At 43.0% G+C, this 21,436-nt stretch overlaps 2 protein-coding genes across 2 annotated transcripts; one reads left to right on the forward strand and one right to left on the reverse strand.

Moving 5' to 3' along the window:
* Nucleotides 1–914: 914 nt before the first annotated feature.
* Nucleotides 915–3,440, reverse strand: olfm4.1 (olfactomedin 4, tandem duplicate 1). Its single transcript, XM_029713544.1, has 5 exons — nt 3,356–3,440; nt 3,108–3,269; nt 2,506–2,718; nt 2,216–2,360; nt 915–1,879 (listed from the first exon to the last, which is right to left on the reverse strand). Exons 1-5 carry the CDS (start codon nt 3,407–3,409, stop codon nt 1,053–1,055), a joined length of 1,401 nt encoding a protein of 466 aa, XP_029569404.1. The 5' UTR covers nt 3,410–3,440; the 3' UTR covers nt 915–1,052.
* An 8,161-nt stretch (nt 3,441–11,601) lies between these two features.
* angel1 (angel homolog 1 (Drosophila)) lies at nt 11,602–20,606 on the forward strand. Its single transcript, XM_029713545.1, has 10 exons — nt 11,602–12,207; nt 12,699–13,643; nt 13,766–14,001; nt 14,114–14,183; nt 14,326–14,768; nt 14,899–15,049; nt 15,206–15,316; nt 15,452–15,482; nt 17,537–17,703; nt 17,822–20,606. Exons 1-10 carry the CDS (start codon nt 12,111–12,113, stop codon nt 17,980–17,982), a joined length of 2,412 nt encoding a protein of 803 aa, XP_029569405.1. The 5' UTR covers nt 11,602–12,110; the 3' UTR covers nt 17,983–20,606.
* The last annotated feature ends 830 nt before the right edge of the window (nt 20,607–21,436 follow it).

The following is a 21,436-nucleotide window of genomic DNA, read 5'->3' on the forward strand; positions in this document are numbered from 1 at the left end:
CACCTGAGACTTTAGATTATGCTGGTAAGAAGTATAGGTGCTGAAGATCTGCGTTATAATGTGATTGACAATTAATAAAGGCAATGTTTCTGCTGTCGCGGAGAATGCATTCACGGGCTGCATATGTCGGCTCAATCGGAATGCGGATCATCCGCGATGCTTCGGCGATACAGACTGAATCGCGCGCCTGTACACGAACTACGTTTAAATAGTTAACACTTAAGCCACTTTCCATAGTTCGAATCCATACTGTATTGCTAACAAAATAAATGGCCAAAGAGTCCAAAAGAGGATTAGGTCTGTGTTCAACAGGGTTTTACCATAGTATTTTTTAGATAAGACAAGGAACAGACAAATGTTGCTCTTTCAAGATTTTGCAGTAGCCAATCCTTGCAAAATGTCACATTATATTGTACAAGTTTTATTTTCTATATGTTTAGATATCAATAATGAGCAGACTAAGTATTCTCAGGAATGAAGTGTGTTACTGTTCATAAATTCCTAACAATGTGCTGCATATTGAGAGAGATTCTCCTCTAAAACAGCATCACAAACCCCCTCTGTGATGTTGGTGAGTGAGACTGTTTAGTACCTACAGTAGGCCTACATGAAGATTAACAAGACAGTGTGGAGACAGAAAATGTATTGGCATCTGACTTTATGTTTGGCACCGAATTTGTCATCAGCATAAGGGACTCATTTAAAGTATTTTATATGAGATACACTGTATCATGCTTATTAGCCACAACTGACCTTCATTTGGCTGACTCTAGGGTCTAGTATACACCTCATTATACAGATGCTGATGTAGACTGAAGACTGAAGGAATCATAATACTTTAATACAATGAAGACAGTACTATTTCAGATGGAATTTCAAAAGTAAACACTTGAACACAACGAGAACACAACGAGAATGCTTAAGATATTTATTTAAAATCAACACGATGAGCATGAAACCGGATATTCTATATGATCAGAGCAACTACAAAAGAGATTCAATCTGATTTGAGTATAACGAATTTCAATATGAGTGATGCCACAATAAGCCTTTTATCTGACCAAGGGGTGTGTTGTGTTTACAGTGGCCTGGTTGTCAAACCAGAGATGATAGTTGACATAGTAGCCATCGTTGTACATGTAGAGTTTCTGGTCCGTGGGGTTATAGTCCAGGTTGACATACTTGTCCTGGAAACGCTCAAATGGAATACTCATGTAGCTCTCTTGTTTTATCTTGGTGTCATAAGTATAAAATATTTCCTCATAGTGAATGTCAACTGTTCTGACAGCATAGAAGACCCCACACACCATGAAGGCATTGCTCACAGATGGTTTGTACACACTGGTTTCCCACAACTCCTCTATACCAAATGATGGCTCATGAATTTTAGCAATGACCATTTTACCCTTGGATTCCTCTGTGGCATAGGTCACCCACAGCCCATTCTCATCAGCAGCAAAGTCTAGGTTCTGATTGGGTGAGTGACTGTACGAGAATCTGGTGCTAGCTTTTGCAATGACCCTGTACTCATATTTCATAGTAGTAAAATTCAGTTTGGCCATGCTAAATGGGTTGTTGAATTGATAATACAGGGTGTTATCACGAACAATGAAGTTGTTACCAGTTCCATACCAGCTACTTGTCAAGCTTTGGTGTTTAAATGGAGTTCTCAAAATAAGATTTTTGTAGCTACTGTAAAATCTCATGTCAACAATTGAGGCACCACTATACCCAGAGTACCAGTATTGAGATTCAGAACCATGCACAGGCTTAGAATCTTTCCCCCAGCCTCCCCATTTGAAGCCAGCATTCAAGTGGGCATTCAGTTGACTGACAATGGGCTTGCTGATTCTGGTTATACCTCCGTGCTCACAGGACCCTTAGAAAAGAGGGTAAAGTCAGTGACATCAAAGATGCAATGGTCTACAAATGTTTTGGCAAGAGGCGGGTGTGTATCACCATCAATTCAAAATCGAATCAAACTTTATTTGTCACATGCGCCGAATACAACAAGTGTAGACCTTACCGTGAAATGCAAATAATAGAAAGTAACACAATAACATAACAATAACAAGGCTAAATACAGGGGGTACCGGTACCGAGTCAGTGTGCGGGGGTACAGGTTAGTTGAGGTAGTTTGTACATGTAGGTAGGGGTGAAGTGACTGTGCATAGATAGACCATAAAGGAGACCATAAAAGTAGTCTTAGACTTACCGATGTTGGGGTTGAAGATCTCATTGTGGCGCTTCTCACACTCCTCCAGTTTGAGCTGTATGTTGATGTACTCACGACGGGTCACCAACACCAGGTTCTTATCATATCTCTCCAGCTTGGTCACGACCACCACCATGGAGGAGATCTGTGAGAACACAGATAAACAACCATAAGACCAGAAGTTTAAGTCCTTCAAAAGATACATGTCTGAAGTGAAAAGTAGACATGGTCATTGTTTATAGCTGTATCGTGGCCAGATGAGTTGTTGGGGACAGTCTTCGGGTAGTTACCTGCTGGTGCAGAGACTCAAAGACGGTAGTGGAGGTTTGTATGGAGCCCAGCAGCTCCTGTACCAGAGCCTCCAACTGTTTGATCTGCACCTTCACCTCCTGCATGTAGGCCTCACTGTACGCATTCGGGTTCTTCTCCATCAGCTCCACCAGTACTGTCAGGTTCACTATCCTCTCTGCATACACTGTCAGCTTGCTCTCATATGTCTCAAACTGGACGGGAGGGATATTTTATATACAAATTACCGTATAAGTCATATTATAGTAGGCAAACTGAGCTACTGTTAAGGAAAGAGTAGGTCATCAGAACCCGTGCTTATTGCTCAATCTTTATAGCTTAGCTATAGTTCAATGATGGTAGTCCTTGTATATAATCTCCTTATTGTTCTTTTATTGTGTTACCATTTCCTTTTTTGCAAATTGTTCTTACTTTTTAAAACTGCATTGTTGGGAAAGGGCTCATAAGTAAGCATTTTACGGTAAAGTCTACCTGTTGTATTCCGTGCATGTGACAAATAAAATGTGATTTGATGATAGGATGTATAGTGTGTCAGAGAGTGATAGGCCATTATAACCATCTATGTGACTCCATACTGGTGTACCTTGCTCATTTCCATCTCCAGCTTGTGGTTGATCTGCACAGCCGTCTCTTCCAGGAGGACCAGCTCTCCCACTGGGAAGGTGGAGCCGGGCAGGAAGGCCTCACAGGAGCACTTCCCTCCTCCATCCTCCGTCCCATTCCTCTCACTCCACAGGCCTACAGGCTGAGAACAAGGAAAATAAACAAGTCACTTCTATAGGCATCAGTTAGTATAATGAGAGAGATGCACCATAATCACATCACACATACCCCAAAGGCCAAGGTGGTTCTCAGGAGAGCTAAGACAAACAGAGTGGAAATCATTCTGGAGTGGTCGAGGTGGTTATGGTTCAGACTTGTTGGTCCGCAGACTTATAAAGCCTGTCATATCTCAGAGGAAATCAGCACCTGTGTCCTTCACACCCACACCATTAAAGATACACGTCACAGAGTATCTAGACTCCTTTTACAACTGTGAGACGTCGTTATCTTTGAGAACCAGATTCTAACTGCTAGGATAATTTTTAGTGCAGGGATGTCATAATGGTGTGGTATTATAATTTCCCCAGTTGACTCATGGGTGTGCATCTACATCTGGGAACTTTCCCAGACATTATGAAAAGAGCTATGGTCTGAGCAGGATCTTTGCCAAGCCTGGCCCTAAATGATACTGTATATCTTAAATAACAGAGGTCATGCTATTGAGCTAAGGCACATTAATTTAAATATCATCATCCCATCTAATTTAACTGGGTGAGAATACAGTTGGCATGAAACGTGGCTATGTATACTGGAAGAATATATATTTTATGGTTATATGTGTAATACATGGACTGTATGTAGAAGCCAGTGATTTCTCTGTAAAATGACATAACAGGGCTTAGATTGGGGCTAGCGTGGAGAGTCTTCCTTCAGCTTGGGCTGGGAGTAGGGGCACATGGTGGGGGAGCTAGTGGGCCTGTGGTGGGTCCTGCCCCCGAGCATGGGAAGGTGGATGCGCTCTCTGCTCAGGTTGGTGATGGAGTAGCTGCTGCTGTTGGACATGATGATGTGGTTTCAGGAGTTCAGTGGGGTGGCAGAGAAGTGCTGGGGGCCACTGGAGTCCTCCTTGGTGCCCCCCGGGGACATGACCATGAGCTGTGGGGGGTGTTGGCCTTCACGGTACTCTGGAAGGGCTTCAGGATGCGCTTGCTCTTCTGCTTCTCCTTCTTCTGACGGGACTCCATCTTATGCAGCTGGCATCCTCTGCTTCCTGGTGTCGGCAGACCCCTGAGGAGAGACTCCGAAGAACGTATTTAATATGATGTTTCACTAAAAGGACTTTCTTAGCGTTTGAAAAGGAAAAACATTGGCATGACACTACAAGCAATAATAAATAGATGTGTTTGCCCTACTTCAACAGTTTGACCATAAACGTCTGCTCATTCGTTTTTTTTAGGGCAAACAGATGTGTGGACAGTTTATGACAAGTTTCTGTTCAGTTCTCAGGTTATTGCTGATGTATGGTGTTTTCTTTACACACTCATAGCGGTCTTCAAATATTGGTGCTAGTTCACCCCACCCTGACACTGTGTACTGTATGAGAAAAGCCCACCTGTAATCAACCATCCCTGCCCTTTCACGATCCAGTCTCTGGAACTTTTCATGACAGATTGACCAGGTGAATCCAGGTGAAAGCTATGATACCTTATTGATGTTACCTGTTAAATCCACTTCAATCAGTGTAGATGAAGGGGAGGAGACAGGTTAAAGAATGATTTTTAAACCTTGAGACAATTGAGACATGTTTTGTGTATGTGTGCCATTCAGAGGGTGAATGGGTAAGACAAAAGATTTAAGTACATTTGAACGGAGTATGGTAGTAGGTGACAGATGCACCAGTTTGAGTTTGTCAAGAACTGCAACACTGCTGTGTTTTTCACACTCAACAGTTTTCCATGTGCATTAAGAATGGTCCACCACCCAAAGGACATCCAGCCATCTTGACACAACTGTGGGAAGCATTGGAGTCAACATGGGCCAGCATCCCTGTGGAACGCTTTCGACACCTTGTAGAGTCCATGCCCCGACGAATTGAGGCTGTTCTGAGGGCAAAGGGGATGGGGGTGGGGGGTGCAACTCAATATTAGGAAGGTGTTCCTAATGTTTTGTACACTCAGTGTATGAGTGCATTACAGAAACCACTCATATGAGTACATGCAAGTGAGGGTATTCCGGGGTATCTTGGAGCATTGGAAATGCATTAGCTCAACAGACCCTGCAAATGTCAGAGTCTATGGGATGAGCAATTAGTTTGAGAGCTGCACAGCCTTCCTGAAGTCTGCCACAGGCACTTGCATTGCCCCATCTTTATCAGTGTTCCAAAAGCAGTCCCAAAGGTGCAGCTTTCGTTGATGCAGATAATCCTCCAAAGAAAAGAGTAGAGCGGAGATGTTTTTTCCTTGACATAATCCTCCCTATTTCACATCTTGCACTGGTTTGAAAAACATTGATAACTAGGTACCAGTGAGTCGAATTTGAAGTTTATTTAAAAAATTGTTTAAATACTCTGTATTCAGTTATGATTTACAATCACTTGTAACTACTGCATGTGAATACACATATGACAAAAATTATTTGACCAGTCAGTGTACCTGGGTCAAGGCGTTTGGATGGTTTCTTAGCAATAAAGCCTCCGACAACTCCATACAGCACCTCTAGACTGGATTCTACTCATAAACACAAAGGACTCAGTTATAACTTTACCATGGTTTGGAGTGTTAACAGAGGGACCAAACTACTTCTAGTTTACATCAAGTAGAGAACAACAATGCTCACAGATATGTTGAACTCCTCCAGAGCAGTTCTGGGTGTGTTCTTGACCACAGTGACAAGAGCCAGAACAATTACACTTTGAATGTGGGAATTGGGATGAGTATGTTAATCCACACCTTGTGGCCGGCACAGAAGGCCACAGCTCTTTTCATTTGCAGATGTTCCAGCTTAAGTCTAGTACCGCCAGACCTTCATCATTTGCTGTAGGATTACAAGGTCAGTGACAGCAGATGCAAAACACTAAACACTCACATTGTGAATGATTGTAACCCGAATGACTCCATTAGACTCTGTATACTCCATGAGACTGCTCAACCATAACGATGTGAGATGCAGACATAAAGTGAAATGGTCCTACCTAACATCTGGCCCAGATGCTCCCCACCTCTCCCACAGAACTGATTGTGGCTCAAGTCCAGCTCCTTTACTCTATAGTTGTTCTAAAGGGAGAGATATTGCAAGAAGCTAGCTACAGTGGGGGAAAAAGTATTTGATCCCCTGCTGATTTTGTATGTTTGCCCACTGACAAAGAAAGGATCAGTCTATAATTTGAATGGTAGGTTTATTTGAACAGTGAGAGACAGAATAACAACAAAAATATCCAGAAAAACGCATGACAGAAATGTTATAAATTGATTTGCATTTTAATGAGGGAAATAAGTATTTGACCCCCTCTCAATCAGAAAGATTTCTGGCTCCCAGGTGTCTTTTATACAGGTAACGAGCTGAGATTAGGAGCACACTCTGAAAGGGAGTGCTCCTAACCGCAGCTTGTCACCTATAAAAAAGACACCTGTCCACAGAAGCAATCAATCAATCAGATTCCAAACTCTCCACCATGGCCAAGACCAAAGAGCTCTCCAAGAATGTCAGGGGCAAGATTGTAGACCTACACAAGGCTGGAATGGGCTACAAGACCATCGCCAAGCAGCTTGGTGAGAAGGTGACAACAGTTGGTGCGATTATTCGCAAATGGAAGAAACACAAAAGAACTGTCAATATCCCTCGGCCTGGGGCTCCATGCAAGATCTCACCTCGTGGAGTTGCAATGATCATGAGAACGGTGAGGAATCAGCCCAGAACTACACAGGAGGATCTTGTCAATGATCTCAAGGCAGCTGGGACCATAGTCACCAAGAAAACAATTGGTAACATACTACGCCGTGAAGGACTGAAATCCTGCAGCGCCCGCAAGGTCCCCCTGCTCAAGAATACATATACATGCCCGTCTGAAGTTTGCCAATGAACATCTGAATGACTCAGAGGACAACTGGTGAAAGTGTTGTGGTCAGATGAGACCAAAATGGAGCTCTTTGACATCAACTCAACTTGCCGTGTTTGGAGGAGGAGGAATGCTGCCTATGACACCAAGAACACCATCTCCACCGTCAAACATGGAGGTGGAAACATTATGCGTTGGGGGTGTTTTTCTGCTAAGGGGACAGGACAACTTCACCGCATCAAAGGGACGACGGACAGGGCCATGTACCGTCAAATCTTGGGTGAGAACCTCCTTCCCTCAGCCAGGGCATTGAAAATGGGTCGTGGATGGGTATTCCAGCATGACAATGACCCAAAACACACGGCCAAGGCAACAAAGGAGTGGCTCAAGAAGAAGCACATTAAGGTCCTGGAGTGGCCTAGCCAGTCTCCAGACCTTAATCCCATAGAAAATCTGTGGAGGGAGCTCGAGTTGGTTCGAGTTGCCAAACGTCAGCCTTGAAACCTTAATGACTTGGAGAAGATCTGCAAAGAGGAGTGGGACAAAATCCCTCCTGAGATGTGTGCAAACCTGGTGGCCAACTACAAGAAACGTCTGACCTCTGTGATTGCCAACAAGGGTTTTGCCACCAAGTACTAAGTCATGTTTTGCAGAGGGGTCAAATACTTATTTCCCTCATTAAAATGTAAATAATTTTATAACATTTTTGACATGCGTTTTTCTGGATTTTTTTGTTGTTATTCTGTTTCTCACTGTTCAAATAAACCTACTATTAAAATTATAGACTGATCATTTCTTTGTAAGTGGGCAAACGTACAAAATCAGCAGGGGATCAAATACTTTTTCCCCCACTGTATAGACTCCAATGACAGTAATATCATCAATATGCATGCATTTTTTTATGTAATTTCTATTCACTTACTGCCAGGGCATCTGCAAAACTTTTAGCATCGTTCTCTACGAATCCATTCCCTGTTGTTGAAATTTTTGAAAAAAGATTCACAAATAAAGAAGAGAAATACAATATATACTTAACAAAAATATAAACGCATCATAAGGGAAAGGGGGATACCTAGTCAGTTGTACAATTGAATGCATTCAACTGAAATGTGTCTTCCGCATTTAACCCAACCCCTCTGAATCAGAGAGGTGCGGGGGGCTGCCTTAATCGAAATCCCCACCCACTGGGGAGCCAGGCCCAGCAAATCAGAATACGTTTTTTGCCACAAAAGGGTTTTATTACAGACATAAATACTCCTCAGTTTCATCAGCTGTTCGGGTGGTTGGTCTCAGATGATCCCGCAGGTGATGAAGCCAGAAGTGGAGGTCCTGGGCTGGCGTGGTTACACATGGTCTGCGGTTGTGTGGCCGGTTGGACGTACTGACAAATTCTCTAAAACGACGTTGGTAAGGAAATTAACATTAAATTATCTGACAATAGCTCTAGTGGACATTCCTGCAGTCAGCATGCCAATTGCACCCTCCCTCAAAACTTGAGACATCTGTGGCATTGTGTTGTGTGACAAACCTGCACATTTTAGAGTGGCCTTTTATTTCTTTCAGTGTATCTAATGAACAGAGTTTTTGTTTTCATTTTCAAATCTGTGTGTACTACCTGAAAGTTTGATGGATTTGATGGAAATGTTGTCAAGCAACATTTTTGCTATGCACTTCAGCCTGTAAGCGATTGTTGGACAAATTCTACTTGACAAACAATGGGCATTTTAATACAGCACTTAATGTCAAGTACTGCCTGGCCTGCACGACTCAGATGCCCTCTTGTGGCAGATTGTGGGACATATAGCACATCATACTTATCCCACCTCTGAAATAACATGTTTAAGAGATGTTGATGCTACCAGATATATTTACATTACCTTCTTACAAAGAGCTCATACAAACTTACCAGATGGCGAATGGTGAAATGTGCCTTCAACATTGCCACAGGGCATTTGGCTCCCTCAGCCAGCAGGTAGTTGCCTGCCAGCTCCAGGTTGGTGATGTGCATGGTCCCTGTTCCCCCACAGAGGAGTCTGAGAACAGTAACCCAGCACTGGAGCTAACAACAGAGACATCTGAAGTACAGAATCCATCAGTCAAGGACAACAGACGATAGAGCGATAGTCCATGTCCTGTTGAAGTTGATAATGTGTCAATAGACATCCAGCAGACTTATCAGCAGGGCAATGACCAGCGCCTCCCCCCAGGGGTCCCACGCCGTGGTGGTTGAGGCTCCAGAGGAAGTAAGAGACAGGAACCACCCGGATCAGGTTGCAGGCCTGCAGGTACATCTCAGCAGTGGTCTTTTTCACCTCTAACGATGATAAGAAGTGGTGTCACTATCAGACAACCATCAGGGTGAGATATGCATAAAACAAATCAACTTACAATACAAACAATAATACATTGTAATACCTACTGTGATCTGATGTTTTTTTTATCCATACAATGTCAATAAAACAGCATACTCATCAACCTCCAGGTCTGTATCCCACTCATCATGCAGGTCTAGGTCTTCTGCAAGGGATGGGCTGACATTATCTGCTTGGCAGACTCGAGAGATAGGATAGACATCTCCTGTGTTCAACTCTCACAAGATCCAGGTCCACCACATATACATGTTGAAATCATATTTGTTGAAATATTATTTTGCATTCCAGTATGTCTTTCATTGATACAGTACTTCCCACCATATGGTACTCTACATGAACAAAGGTATGTGGACACCTGCTTGTCGAACATCTAATTCCAACATCGTGGGCTCTAGCAGGGTAGAATTTTGATGAACTGACTTGTTGGATAGGTGGCATCCTATGACGGTGCCACGTTGAAAGTCACTGAGCTCTTCAGTTAGGCCATTCAACTGCCAATGTTTGTCTTTGGAGAGGAAGGCCCTAAAAATTGTCAAAGACTCCAGCCACCCTAGTCATAGACTGTTCTCTCTGCTACTGCACGGCAAGCGGTATCGGAGCGCCATGTCTAGGTCCAAGAGGCTTCTAAACAGCTTCTACCACCAAGCCATACGACTCCTGAACAGCAAATCAAATGGCTACCCAGACTATTTGCCCCCCCACTCTCTGTTATTATCTATGCATAGCCACTTTAATAACCCTACCTGCATGTACATAATTACCTCAACACTGGTGCCCCCAGCACATTGACACATTGACTCTGTACCAGTACCCCCTGTATATAGCCCCGCTATTGTTATTTACTGCTGCTCTTTAATTATTTGTTTTTCTTATCTCTTACTTTTTTGTTGTTGGTATTTTCTTAAAACTGCATTATTGGTTAAGGGCTTGTAAGTAAGCATTTCACTGTAAGGTCTACCTGTTGTATTTGGCGCATGTGACAAATAACATTTTATTTGATTTGAGATGAGATTGCAAGGCTGTGTTCTCGATTTTATACACCTGTCAGCAACGGGTGTGGTTGCAATAGCCGAATCCACTAACTTGAAGGCGTGTCCACATACTTTTGTATATATAGTGTATTTCATGAAAAAAATCACCAACAGGGGAAAAAAATTATAAAATATTCCTGGGTAGTACACCATTGAGTATTATAGATTTGGGTTGATTTTCACTGTCAATCCATAAAACTTCTGCATTCACACTTCCAGACCATAATGTTTTACAAATGGACTCTTTTCCAGTGCACGACACACTGACGTCACGTACAGATGCGCGCGACTCTTGGCTGCTACGCCCTTTAAATGTACGTTTTTATCACCTCGACACCAAATAACTTTTTGGGGTTGTCATGCGCTTACAATAATGTTTCGATTCTTGCTTGAACAGTCGCTAAGATTATAGTTGGTTGTGATCTTTGCAAAATAACTATTTTGGGTGCAGCAGGTAGCTAGAATACTAACGCTCATTGACATAGGGTGTAGCAAAAGCTAGCCAATGGGCCATTTTACTGGTTGAAGTTTAAGTGTTTTTGTAAGCATGATTGATTTGCGATGATGACACAAACATTATATTTAGCAGATACGAGCCTTAAAGTCCAATTATAATCCAAAAGTAGTGTGAAATGCACTAATTAGCTGGCATTCCATAAGAACTCGCGTGTTTTGCCACCACCTCGTGCAGCAGTTTACAAACGCATAAAAAGAGTCTATATTCCAACGTGCAGCGTTCTTGTTATCACTATAATGAAGTCTGCCACTGAGATGGTTGTAGTGTATGAGTTAACTTTTAAAGACAATTATACATAATTCATGTGAGCATAGCAGTGAGGGGATTCGATTAATCTGGCCCGGGTGAAAGTTGATTGCATTTGTTTTGGAACCGGGATGCCTCTCGGGCATGATGAACTGCTTACTCGGAGAAAAAACGATGTAAAAGTCGGAGTTCTACAAAGATTTTCCGACTTGGAATTCCGATTTGGATGACCATTCAAAACGATGTTCCCAGTCGGAACTCGTTTTTTTCACCGAGTTCCCAGTTGTCTGACTTGCCTAGTTAAAGGTTAAATACAAAATGAACGCATTTAAATCAGAAGTCGGAGATTTCCGAGTTCCTAGTTGTTTTGAATGGGGAAAATGCCCACGCTAAATCGTCTCAAAACAAAAGTGACATGTAATGAATAGGATTCTTAGTTTTTTCAAAAGTGATTGGTTTTGATAAATCGCGTAATCTGCCTTCCAAATGAAAACTAGTTAGACAATTAAAACATATTTTATGGAAATAGACGTTTTGTTGAGAACAAGACCGCGTGGCGCAAATTATTGTTCGATTTGAGAAGTGTGTTATGCGTTAATAACATTTAGACTACGTTACCCAGCAGGCTATGCGGGTGGGTGAAGAATGCCTTGCAGGGCTAAACATGGAGTTTTCTAGTTGAAGTGTATATATATTAAAGTATATATATTAAAAGTAGTTAAACCTACGCCCCGGTTTGTTATTATATAAGGAACATACATAGCAAGAAGGGCACTCATCCCGTTCATATTACGGGCCACAGACCGGTGCCCCGTGGCTCGGCATGATCGGGTCCGCCCAATCATTGGAGCGGAGCATGATTGGGAGCCTGATATTTTACGGGCTTTACCCGTTAACACGGCTTATAAACTGCGTCACAGGTAAACCACATACAAACAAAAAACATTTGACACATAGATTTAGTTTTATTGCCTGTACATTTTCGCCGAACGTGATGGCTCGTTTGGGTGCCCAAAGTCGAATGGCCGAATTGCTAGCTCTAGCTAACTAACTACACACATCTCGTAGCACATATTTTGTTGGAGTCCAATTTTTAATCGATGGTTCACCTAAAGGCTAATCTGGTCTGCTTTAGCTACCGCATGCTATTTGAGTTTGAACATAATCTAAATAGCAAACACATGGCATTGACATTTTATCTAGGCGCAATTGATTCTAAATGTACTGCGTGACGTCATATGAGTACCACGTGCATATGTTGTGTGTGCAGTGACTGACAGCTTTTTGTTTGATTTTATGATGAGTAATGATATAATTGCTTAAAATATTTGTTTTATTATAGATGCATGCAGTAATAATAAGCTAGTGTTTGAACACATATGTAAGTTGTGGCACCATTTCTTTTATACAGAACCCTTGAAAAAGGGTCCCTCTGTGTCCATTAATGGGAAGAAGGTGTGGGATGGTGAAGTCCCTTCCAAAAGATTTACTAAAACGCAGGCAGGCCTGCTGGATCCGTGGCTCAGTACAAGCAGCGGGCCCCCAAAGGCCAAGAAGGATCCCGGGAGAGTGACTGGGGAATGGTTGAAGGAGAACAGTGCACTAGAAAAGGAGAAGAGTAAAGAGGCAGAGATGAAGAAAAGCACTGTGAAAGAGGTGATGGCGTCTGAACCAGAGAAAGACAGGAAAGAGCTTGTATTAGTAACTCTGGAGGGTCGGCTGCTTGGTGGAGTGAAGGAAGATGAGCCAGAGGTGAGAGACGGCGTGGAGGACTACGGGGTCAGAGAGGAAGGTCAAAAGCAGCAGGACCAGGAGCAGACTATCCTCTACTCAGAGAAGCTCATGAGGGATGATGGCGTGCAGGAGGCTCCCTGTTCCCCCACAGAGGAGTCTGAGAACAGTAACCCAGTGCTGGAGCTAACAACAGAGACATCTGAAGTACAGAATCCATCAGTCAAGGACAGCAGGACAACAGACGATAAAGTGATGGTCCATGTCCAGTTAGAACAGATAGTGGAAAAGATGAGCATGGGAGAGTCAGTAACCAAGGCCCAGATGCAAAAACCGAAGTGGGAGAGCCAGACTGCAGCTGGACTAGACTTGAGCTCTTTTGTAGACCCACATGCAAGCACTAGTGAAGTGCCTGCTGAGATATGGGATCCTGGGCTGGACCTGGTCTCCCTTCTCTGTGAGGCAGAGGCCCAGACACAGCCATGGGAGAGTAGGGCTCAGCCCCCACCCAGGGGCTGGCATTTCCCCATCGGCCCTGGCCTGGAAGAGGTGTTGTTCTGCCCATCCACAGCGTTCCCAAGCATGAGCTACTACCCACATTCACTGGAGAGAGAGACCTTCGAAGGTGAGCATTTTGCATGATATCTGTAACATTAAGTACAGGTTTTTGATTGTTTGTGAACCGACAATCACCATCAGAATTTCAGGGTTACTGTTTGCTTAGACATCTCTCTGCTTCCCCCTCAGTGGTGTGGAGAGTGTGGGAGGAACTCAGTGAGACCCACACAGCGCCAGAGCCTCCCCAGAGGACCCCCTCAGAGCCCCGGCCCCTGTTTGACTTCACTGTGATGTCTTACAACATCCTGGCCCAGGACCTGCTGGAGGCCAACCAGGAGCTGTACACACACTGCCCTCTAGGGGTGTTGAGCTGGGAGTACCGCTTCCCAAACCTCACACAGGAGTTCAAGAAATGGGAACCAGATGCGAGTCTGACCTTACCAACCTAATACAGTAACATCTATTGACACTGTATTGCTGAACCATTGTCATCGGAGTCTCTTTGTGAATTGAGCTGTATGTTTTTCCCATGTGTAGATCCTGTGTCTGCAAGAGGTCCAGGAGAACCATTTTACAGAGCAACTCCATCCTGTCCTTCGTGACATGGGTAGGTCCAAGTTCCTCAGCATCTGTTTATGGCACAATCAAGACCATTGCAAAATAATGCAAGTCAGCTACAGTTAGTAACAGACATGTAATAGCTGTTTGTATATCAATATTTGTAATTTTGTTGTGGTTCAATCCTCAAGGCTACACCTGTGTTTACAAGCGGCGCACCGGCACCAAGACTGACGGCTGTGTGGTTTGTTACCGCGGCGACCGTTTCTCCCAGGTGTCAGAGAGTCTGCTGGAGTTCTACAGGCCAGAGTGTGAGCTGCTGGACCGAGACAACGTGGGCATTGTCCTGCTGCTCCAGCCAATTATCACACAGGGGTCAGAAGTCACTGCCAAGGGCCCACCCCTCTGTGTGGCAACCACCCACCTCCTGTTCAACACCAGGAGGGGTGACGTGAAGCTGACCCAGCTTGCAATACTGCTGGCAGAGATCGACTACATCGTGAGGAACTGCAAGGTGAAGGGAGAGCACTGCAATGTTGTTCTATGTGGGGACTTCAATGCGCTGCCCAACATGCCGCTGTACCAACTGATCACGACAAGACAGCTTTACTATCATGGTCTACCTGCCTGGATGGTGAGCACACTACTCCTATGGAAAATGACTTGTTGTCAATTTTAAGCTACCTAATAATTCAATGGTGAGTTGGTGTTCAGTATGTTACCTTGGCCAATGGGTTCTGTGTTTTGTTTCCTACGTGTGGCAGATATCGGGTCAAGAGGACCTGTCCTACAACATCCATCATAGGAGGGTATTCGCTCCCCTTTGGCCAAGCACCGTGGGCATCGATGACAACTGCCAGTACACAACTGTAAATGACCCAAAGAGTCAAGTCACGTCAACCCAGAGTCCAGAACGTATGTGTCAGTCTTTCTGTTTGGACCATGTCAGGGTGGATTGTTGGTCAAGCTCCCATTATGACAATGGGTTGATTCATCTTCTCACTCAGTATCTCCATTTAAGTCTTGTGTGATGGTCTGACTGGCCACTCTATATTTGTTCTTCCTGTGTAGGGAACCTGCAGTACAACCATGGCTTCCTGCGTCAGCTGCGTTTCTGTGAGGCTGCCTGTGTCCGGCCACAGGACCTGGAGCTCATCCCAGGGGTCACTGACAACACACCTGGTAACACACACACTAAAACTACACCCCAAAACACTTAATCGCAACTGTACCCACGGCAGGTAAGACCCCAGAGCACAGTTGTGTAGAGAACAGTTAATGACTCCTGTATGTTACTCTCTCACTTATTTCCAATAGATCCTGAGGACAAGCATCCTTATACAACAAGGTCAGATTTTATGTTCCTTTTCAAAGGGCCACATTTCATGTTCAATTTTGTTTTATATGTCATATACACCTGATGTACACAGAGCAATGAAATGCTGACCTGCAGGTGCACCTCTCCACAATGGGAAAGTAATTAAGTTAATAAAACCATACTAAAAGCTCAATTCATTTTACATTTCTTTTTTTTTAATGTAATACAAGAAGGCGCTCAACGAATTGAAGTAGGATATTTACACGTGCCGAGGAATTGTGCAATGAATTGTGTGATAGACATTGTGCAGTAATGTACAGTTGAAGTCGGAAGTTTGCATACACCTTAGCCAAATACATTTAAACTTAGTTTTTCACAATTCCTGATATTTAATCCTACTAAAAATTCCCTGTCTTAGGTCAGTTAGGAACACCACTTTATTTTAAGAATGTGAAATGTCAGAATAGTAGTAGAGTGATTTATTTCAGCTTATATCTTTCATCACATTCTTAGTGGGTCAGAAGTTTACATACACTCAATTAGTATTTGGTAGCATTGCCTTTTAAATTGTTTAACTTGGGTCAAATGTTTTGGGTAGCCTTCCACAAGCTTCCCACAATACATTGGGTGAATTTTGGCCCATTCCTCCTGACAGAGCTGGTGTAACTGAGTCAGGTTAGTAGGCCTCCTTGCACGCACACGCTTTTTCAGTTCTGCCCACATATTTTCTATGGGATTGAGGTCAGGGCTTTGTGATGGCCACTCTAGTACCTTGACTTTGTTGTCCTTAAGCCATTTTGCCACAATTTTGGAAGTATGCTTGGGGTCATTGTCCATTTGGAAGACCCATTTGCGACCAAGCTTTAACTTCGTGACTGATGTCTTGAGATGTTGCTTCAATTTATCCTCATCATTTTCCTTCCTTGTGTAGCCATCTATGTTGTGAAGTGCACCAGGCCCTCCTGCAGCAAAGCACCCCCACAACATGATGCTGCGACTCCTGCGTTTCACGTTGGGATGGTGTTCTTCGGCTTGCAAGCCTCCCCCTTTTTCCTCCAAACATAACGATGGTCATTATGGCCAAACAGTTATATTTTTGTTTCATCAGACCAGAGGACATTTCTCCAAAAAGTACGATATTTGTCCCCATGTGCAGTTGCAACCCGTAGTCTGCCTTTTTTATGGTGGTTTTGGAGCAGTGGTTTCTTCCTTGCTGAGCGGCGTTTCAGGTTATGTCGATATAGGACTCATTTTACTGTGGATATAGATTCTTTGTACCTGTTTCCTCCAGCATCTTCACAAGGTCCTTTGCTGTTGTTCTGGGATTGATTTGCACTTTTCGCTCCAAAGTACGTTCATCTCTAGGAGACAGAACATGTCTCCATTCTGAGCAGTATGACGGCTGCCTGGTCCCATGGTGTTTATACTTGCGTACTATTGTTTGTACAGATGAACGTGGTACCTTCAGGCGTTTGGAAATTGCTCCCAATGATGAATCAGACTTGTGGTCTACAATTCTTTTTCTGATGTCTTGGCTGATTTCTTTTGCTTTTCCCATGATGTCAAGCAAAGAGGCATTGCGTTTGAAGGTAGGCCTTGAAATACATCCACAGGTACACCTCCAATTGACTCAAATGATGTCAATTAGCCTATCAGAAGCTTCTAAAGCCATGACATCATTTTCTGGAATTTTCCAAGCAGTTTAAAAGCACAGTCAACTTAGTGTATTTAAACTTCTGACCCACTGGAATTGTGATACAGTGAATTATAAGTGAAATAATCTGTCTGTAAACAATTGTTGGAAAAATTACTTGTGTCATGCACAAAGTAGATGTCCTAACCGACTTGCCAAAACTATAGTTTGTTAACAAGAAATTTGTGGAGTGGTTGAAAAATGATTTTTAATGACTCCAACCTAAGTGTATGTAAACTTCCAACTTCAACTGTAAATAGGAGTCCAGTAGCGGCAGGCTGTAACGCAACAAAATGGGGATAACGTCAAGGGGTGTGAATACTTCCTGAAGGCACTCTGACAGTGCTGAATACATGTTAAATGTAATAGCATTGTCCATGTCCTTTCTCAGGTTCAGACAGACCATCTCCCATTACCTGAACCTGCGGTCAGCCTACGGCCACTTCATCCCTGGAACAGACCGTGCTGAGGTGACCACGCTGCACTCTGAGGTTGGAGCTACGGTCGACTACATCTTCTACTCTCCAAGGCGTGGCATTTCTGGTGCTGATCAGAAAGGTAAGGGGCATGTATCCAAAGGAAATGTATATAAATAGCCGTTGATATTGTCCTCCAGTCTAGTAAGTGTATAGAGAAAGAAGAATTGAGAGATGGTGTACCAAAAACGTTGTTTCAGGTGGAGGTCAACGGCAGAGCGAAGGTCTGAAGCTGCTTGGTCGGCTCTCCCTCCTACCAGAGGAGGACCTCTGGTCAATGAACGGTTTACCCAATGAAATGTTCCCCTCGGACCACCTCAGTCTCCTGGCCAAGTTCCAGCTGGACCTGAATCCTGTGTGACTTGGGCTGTCTATGGTCAATGAAGAATCAGGAGGACAGAGGTCAAGCATTTAAACATTTTTGTTCAAACCTTACATGATTTGCCCATGGCACAATTCCATGTTTAAAAGTGAATAATTGTACTTACTTGGTTCCTGGGGCTCACAGAGAGTTTTGAGTCCCATCTAATACTCTGCTTGTTTCCTACCTGAAGAAAAACTACTCAGCCCAATTTCCAGAGGAGATGGGATGTCATCTGAATGATTATTTTTGTTTACATGTATAGAGGGCGGGAAAAAAAGAACCAAAAAGGTTAGATTCAGTTAGAGTTTATTTGACAAATGCTCTTACTGTTAACATATGAATACAAGAAGCTTTTAGATGTAAAAGTTTTAATGGGGATTATGTTTACTCAGTTTGTTCACAATCTGCTACACTGGTAAATTGGAACATTCGTCTTAAAACATTTACAAACTGTGAAATAATTGAATGTCAATGTTTTCTATTTATTTAGTTGTTTTTCCCCTTACCCTCTGGCTTTGGGCCAGTCAGTATTATTTGTTCAAATGGTAGAAATCTTGAATAAATCTAACAATAGCTTGGCAGTCCTAATTAGGGTGATCTACATCATCTTTTGGTGTTAAGATTGTGACCTGAATGTTGTCAGTGCCACACTGAGATGGAAGATCTCTCGCTCCACTGAGGCACTCTGTCTGTCAAGGAGAAGATGTGTGTGGCTGGCTGAGGCATGAATCAATTATTCATTCAGATTGCAGGGAGGGAGCGTTCATGCATGCTAGGGCACTGTCGGGGCTTCTGTGTGTGTGTGTGTGTACACTGCAGTCTAGACCAGGGTTTTCCCAACTCAGTCCTATGACTCCCCCTGGTTGCACGTTTTTGCCCTAGCAATACATGTCTGATTCAAATAATCAAAAGTTGAGTTCGTTATTTGAATCAGCTGTGTAGTGCTAGGGCAAAAACCAAAAGGTACACTGGGCGGGGGGTCCCAGGACTGAGTTTGGGAAACCCTGGTCTAGAGGAACAGCCAACAGACTCCTGTCAACACTAAGACCTCTAGTTATAGCTCACTGCAATGCCACAAATGTCAAGGTCTGACACTTCCTTTAGTCTAACTACAATAAATCAGTAGGTGTTCTCTCTCTCAGGTCTTCCAGGGAACTATTTTCTGTATCTCATAATGAATCACTGAAAGAGTTTTTAAACATAAGTTAACATGCAGGCAGGCAGTGGGTTCAGAGTGTAAGGCTTCAGTTCCAGGATCTACCTTGACACCTATACATGAGTTTGACTGTGCTGCATGAAAATAAATTCCCCGTGTCACAAAACACATGCGCTGAGGAGAAATGGGCCACTATTCCTTCTGTCTTCATTTCATAAACAGTGGTGGGGGAGGTACTACCTAGTGTTTGTTACCTCTGGGCTTCTGTTTTGTCTCCCTCTGTGCCTTCATAGATTTGAAATCCTTATTGCTACTGAACATTACCAACCCTACCCCCACTTAACAACAAACTGACTTCGACTGCAGCTGTGATTCCTTTAAACACACCATACCTACATGATGTACATTCAGTTCTAGCGTATATTAACAGGAGCCATTTCATAAGAGAATGGTCCCCAGCTACTCTTGTATATGAGAGCTGTCAAAATCTCCCTGGTCTGAACATGAAACAGTACCATGTATGGATTTCCCCTGTTAAACAGAGGCTGTTTGTTCAGAGAGCAGCAACCATGGCAGTCCTCTGTGCTCATATGATGAAATATGTCAGGTTAGCAGGGTTTCGTTAGTTAAGCCTTGTTAGCCGATTGCAGTGTTGTCAGGTAGACTATCCATTCAGCCAGGCTTCCATCAGACTTAATTGATTTGTGCAGCAGAATCCCTGGGTGTCAGTACACTGTAGACACAGCCAACACAGTACAATTGACTTGTACAACCCATGCTGGTTGCTATCACTGGCAGCTCTCCAAAAAGCATGTGATGAATGGGAAAAGAGGTAGGTTGATCATTCAAATGTTACACCATTTGTTTTCAACAAATATGGTCAAATACAAGTTCCTTGTTTATTTCAGTTTCAAGTGTCACAAAGCCATACGGGTGATTTACGGTTACAATATTTCAGATGAAATGTATTAATACAGTGTCATCACATCTTTGCACTAAGGAACAAAAACAGACCACATTGCAATGAAAGAGGAAATATCAAAAACGCTGTGATTTTATGTCACAGATGTCTTTGAGCCCAAAATGGGCTAGGCTGAGTGTCTCACAGTGTACCAGCGGGCAACAGAGAATATACTGAAAATTCAAATGAGTATAGCTGCAACCAGATGTTGTTCATTGTCTTACTGTATGGTCCCCCAGTACACATATCCTCAGTATGGGATTTGTATTAAGCTTTCTTTGAAGACAATTAAAGGAGGAAATGTAAGTCACTCTTTAGTCCAGGATACACTGTGCCCAATTTGGACTCTTGGTTGGCATGTAGGTTGTCAGTTAGTCCTCCATGTCCTTAGCACCCACTTTATTTATACTGTATCGGTCATTGATTTTAACTACATTTTGTCCACTGTTGCATTTTGTAGATCTCTAAATATAGCTGAAGCTTGCTAATAAACTCTCAGCCATCTGACCCATGTCAATGAGTGAGAAATCCTAGCAACAACAGACACACGGACGGAAGTGAGAGGAGTTTACTTTAAATCAATAGAAAGCCTTACAACATGATAAAAGGACAATTAAAATATTTTGGCACAAGACAACAGCCTCTGTGTTTATGGTATTGAAATGAAAGTGGACTGAAGGAATCCCAACCAAATTTAAATGTGGTCTGTGGCAATATTTAGAAATGTGGTGCGGACTCCAATTTCTCGAATGCTCGGTGATAATAAAAATTGAGGCTAGTATAAAATTACAGAAACTCGGGCCTAAATGCCATATAAAAATGCAGATGAGAATATTGTAAACAAATCTCTTTGCACCTTGAATACAACTGTTTAATATTATAGTAGCTAGACAACCACACTAAGGCTGTGTTAAAATAAGAACAAGGTTATTTATACTGAACAAAAACGAAATATATCAGTCCATGTCAATATAAAAAAAAGCAACTGCTGCCTTCAAAATGCCTATTTCCTCAAGAATAATGACAGCAACAACAACAAAAAATTGCCTGCAATGTAATCGTTCACAATTGGACTAAGTCATTTTGTGCATGTGAGGTTGTCTCATGAGTGACCACAACATTCTAAACTTCTGTTGACCACAGTGACCGCTTTCTCTTACTATCCTAAAACGAATCACACTTCTCATGCTTTGGAAGGTTTAAATAGACTACTGCACGCTGAATTACCCCATATTCAATCATGTGTAATCAATAGCAGAACATACAAATATGAGAGTAAGGTGTAGATCACTCAATTTACTGGCTATTTGGGATAGAGCAGATGGTACAGTATG

The sequence above is a fragment of the Salmo trutta genome, chromosome 25 (genome assembly GCF_901001165.1).
Source record: "Salmo trutta chromosome 25, fSalTru1.1, whole genome shotgun sequence".
In the NCBI taxonomy this organism is placed as follows: Eukaryota; Metazoa; Chordata; class Actinopteri; order Salmoniformes; family Salmonidae; genus Salmo; species Salmo trutta.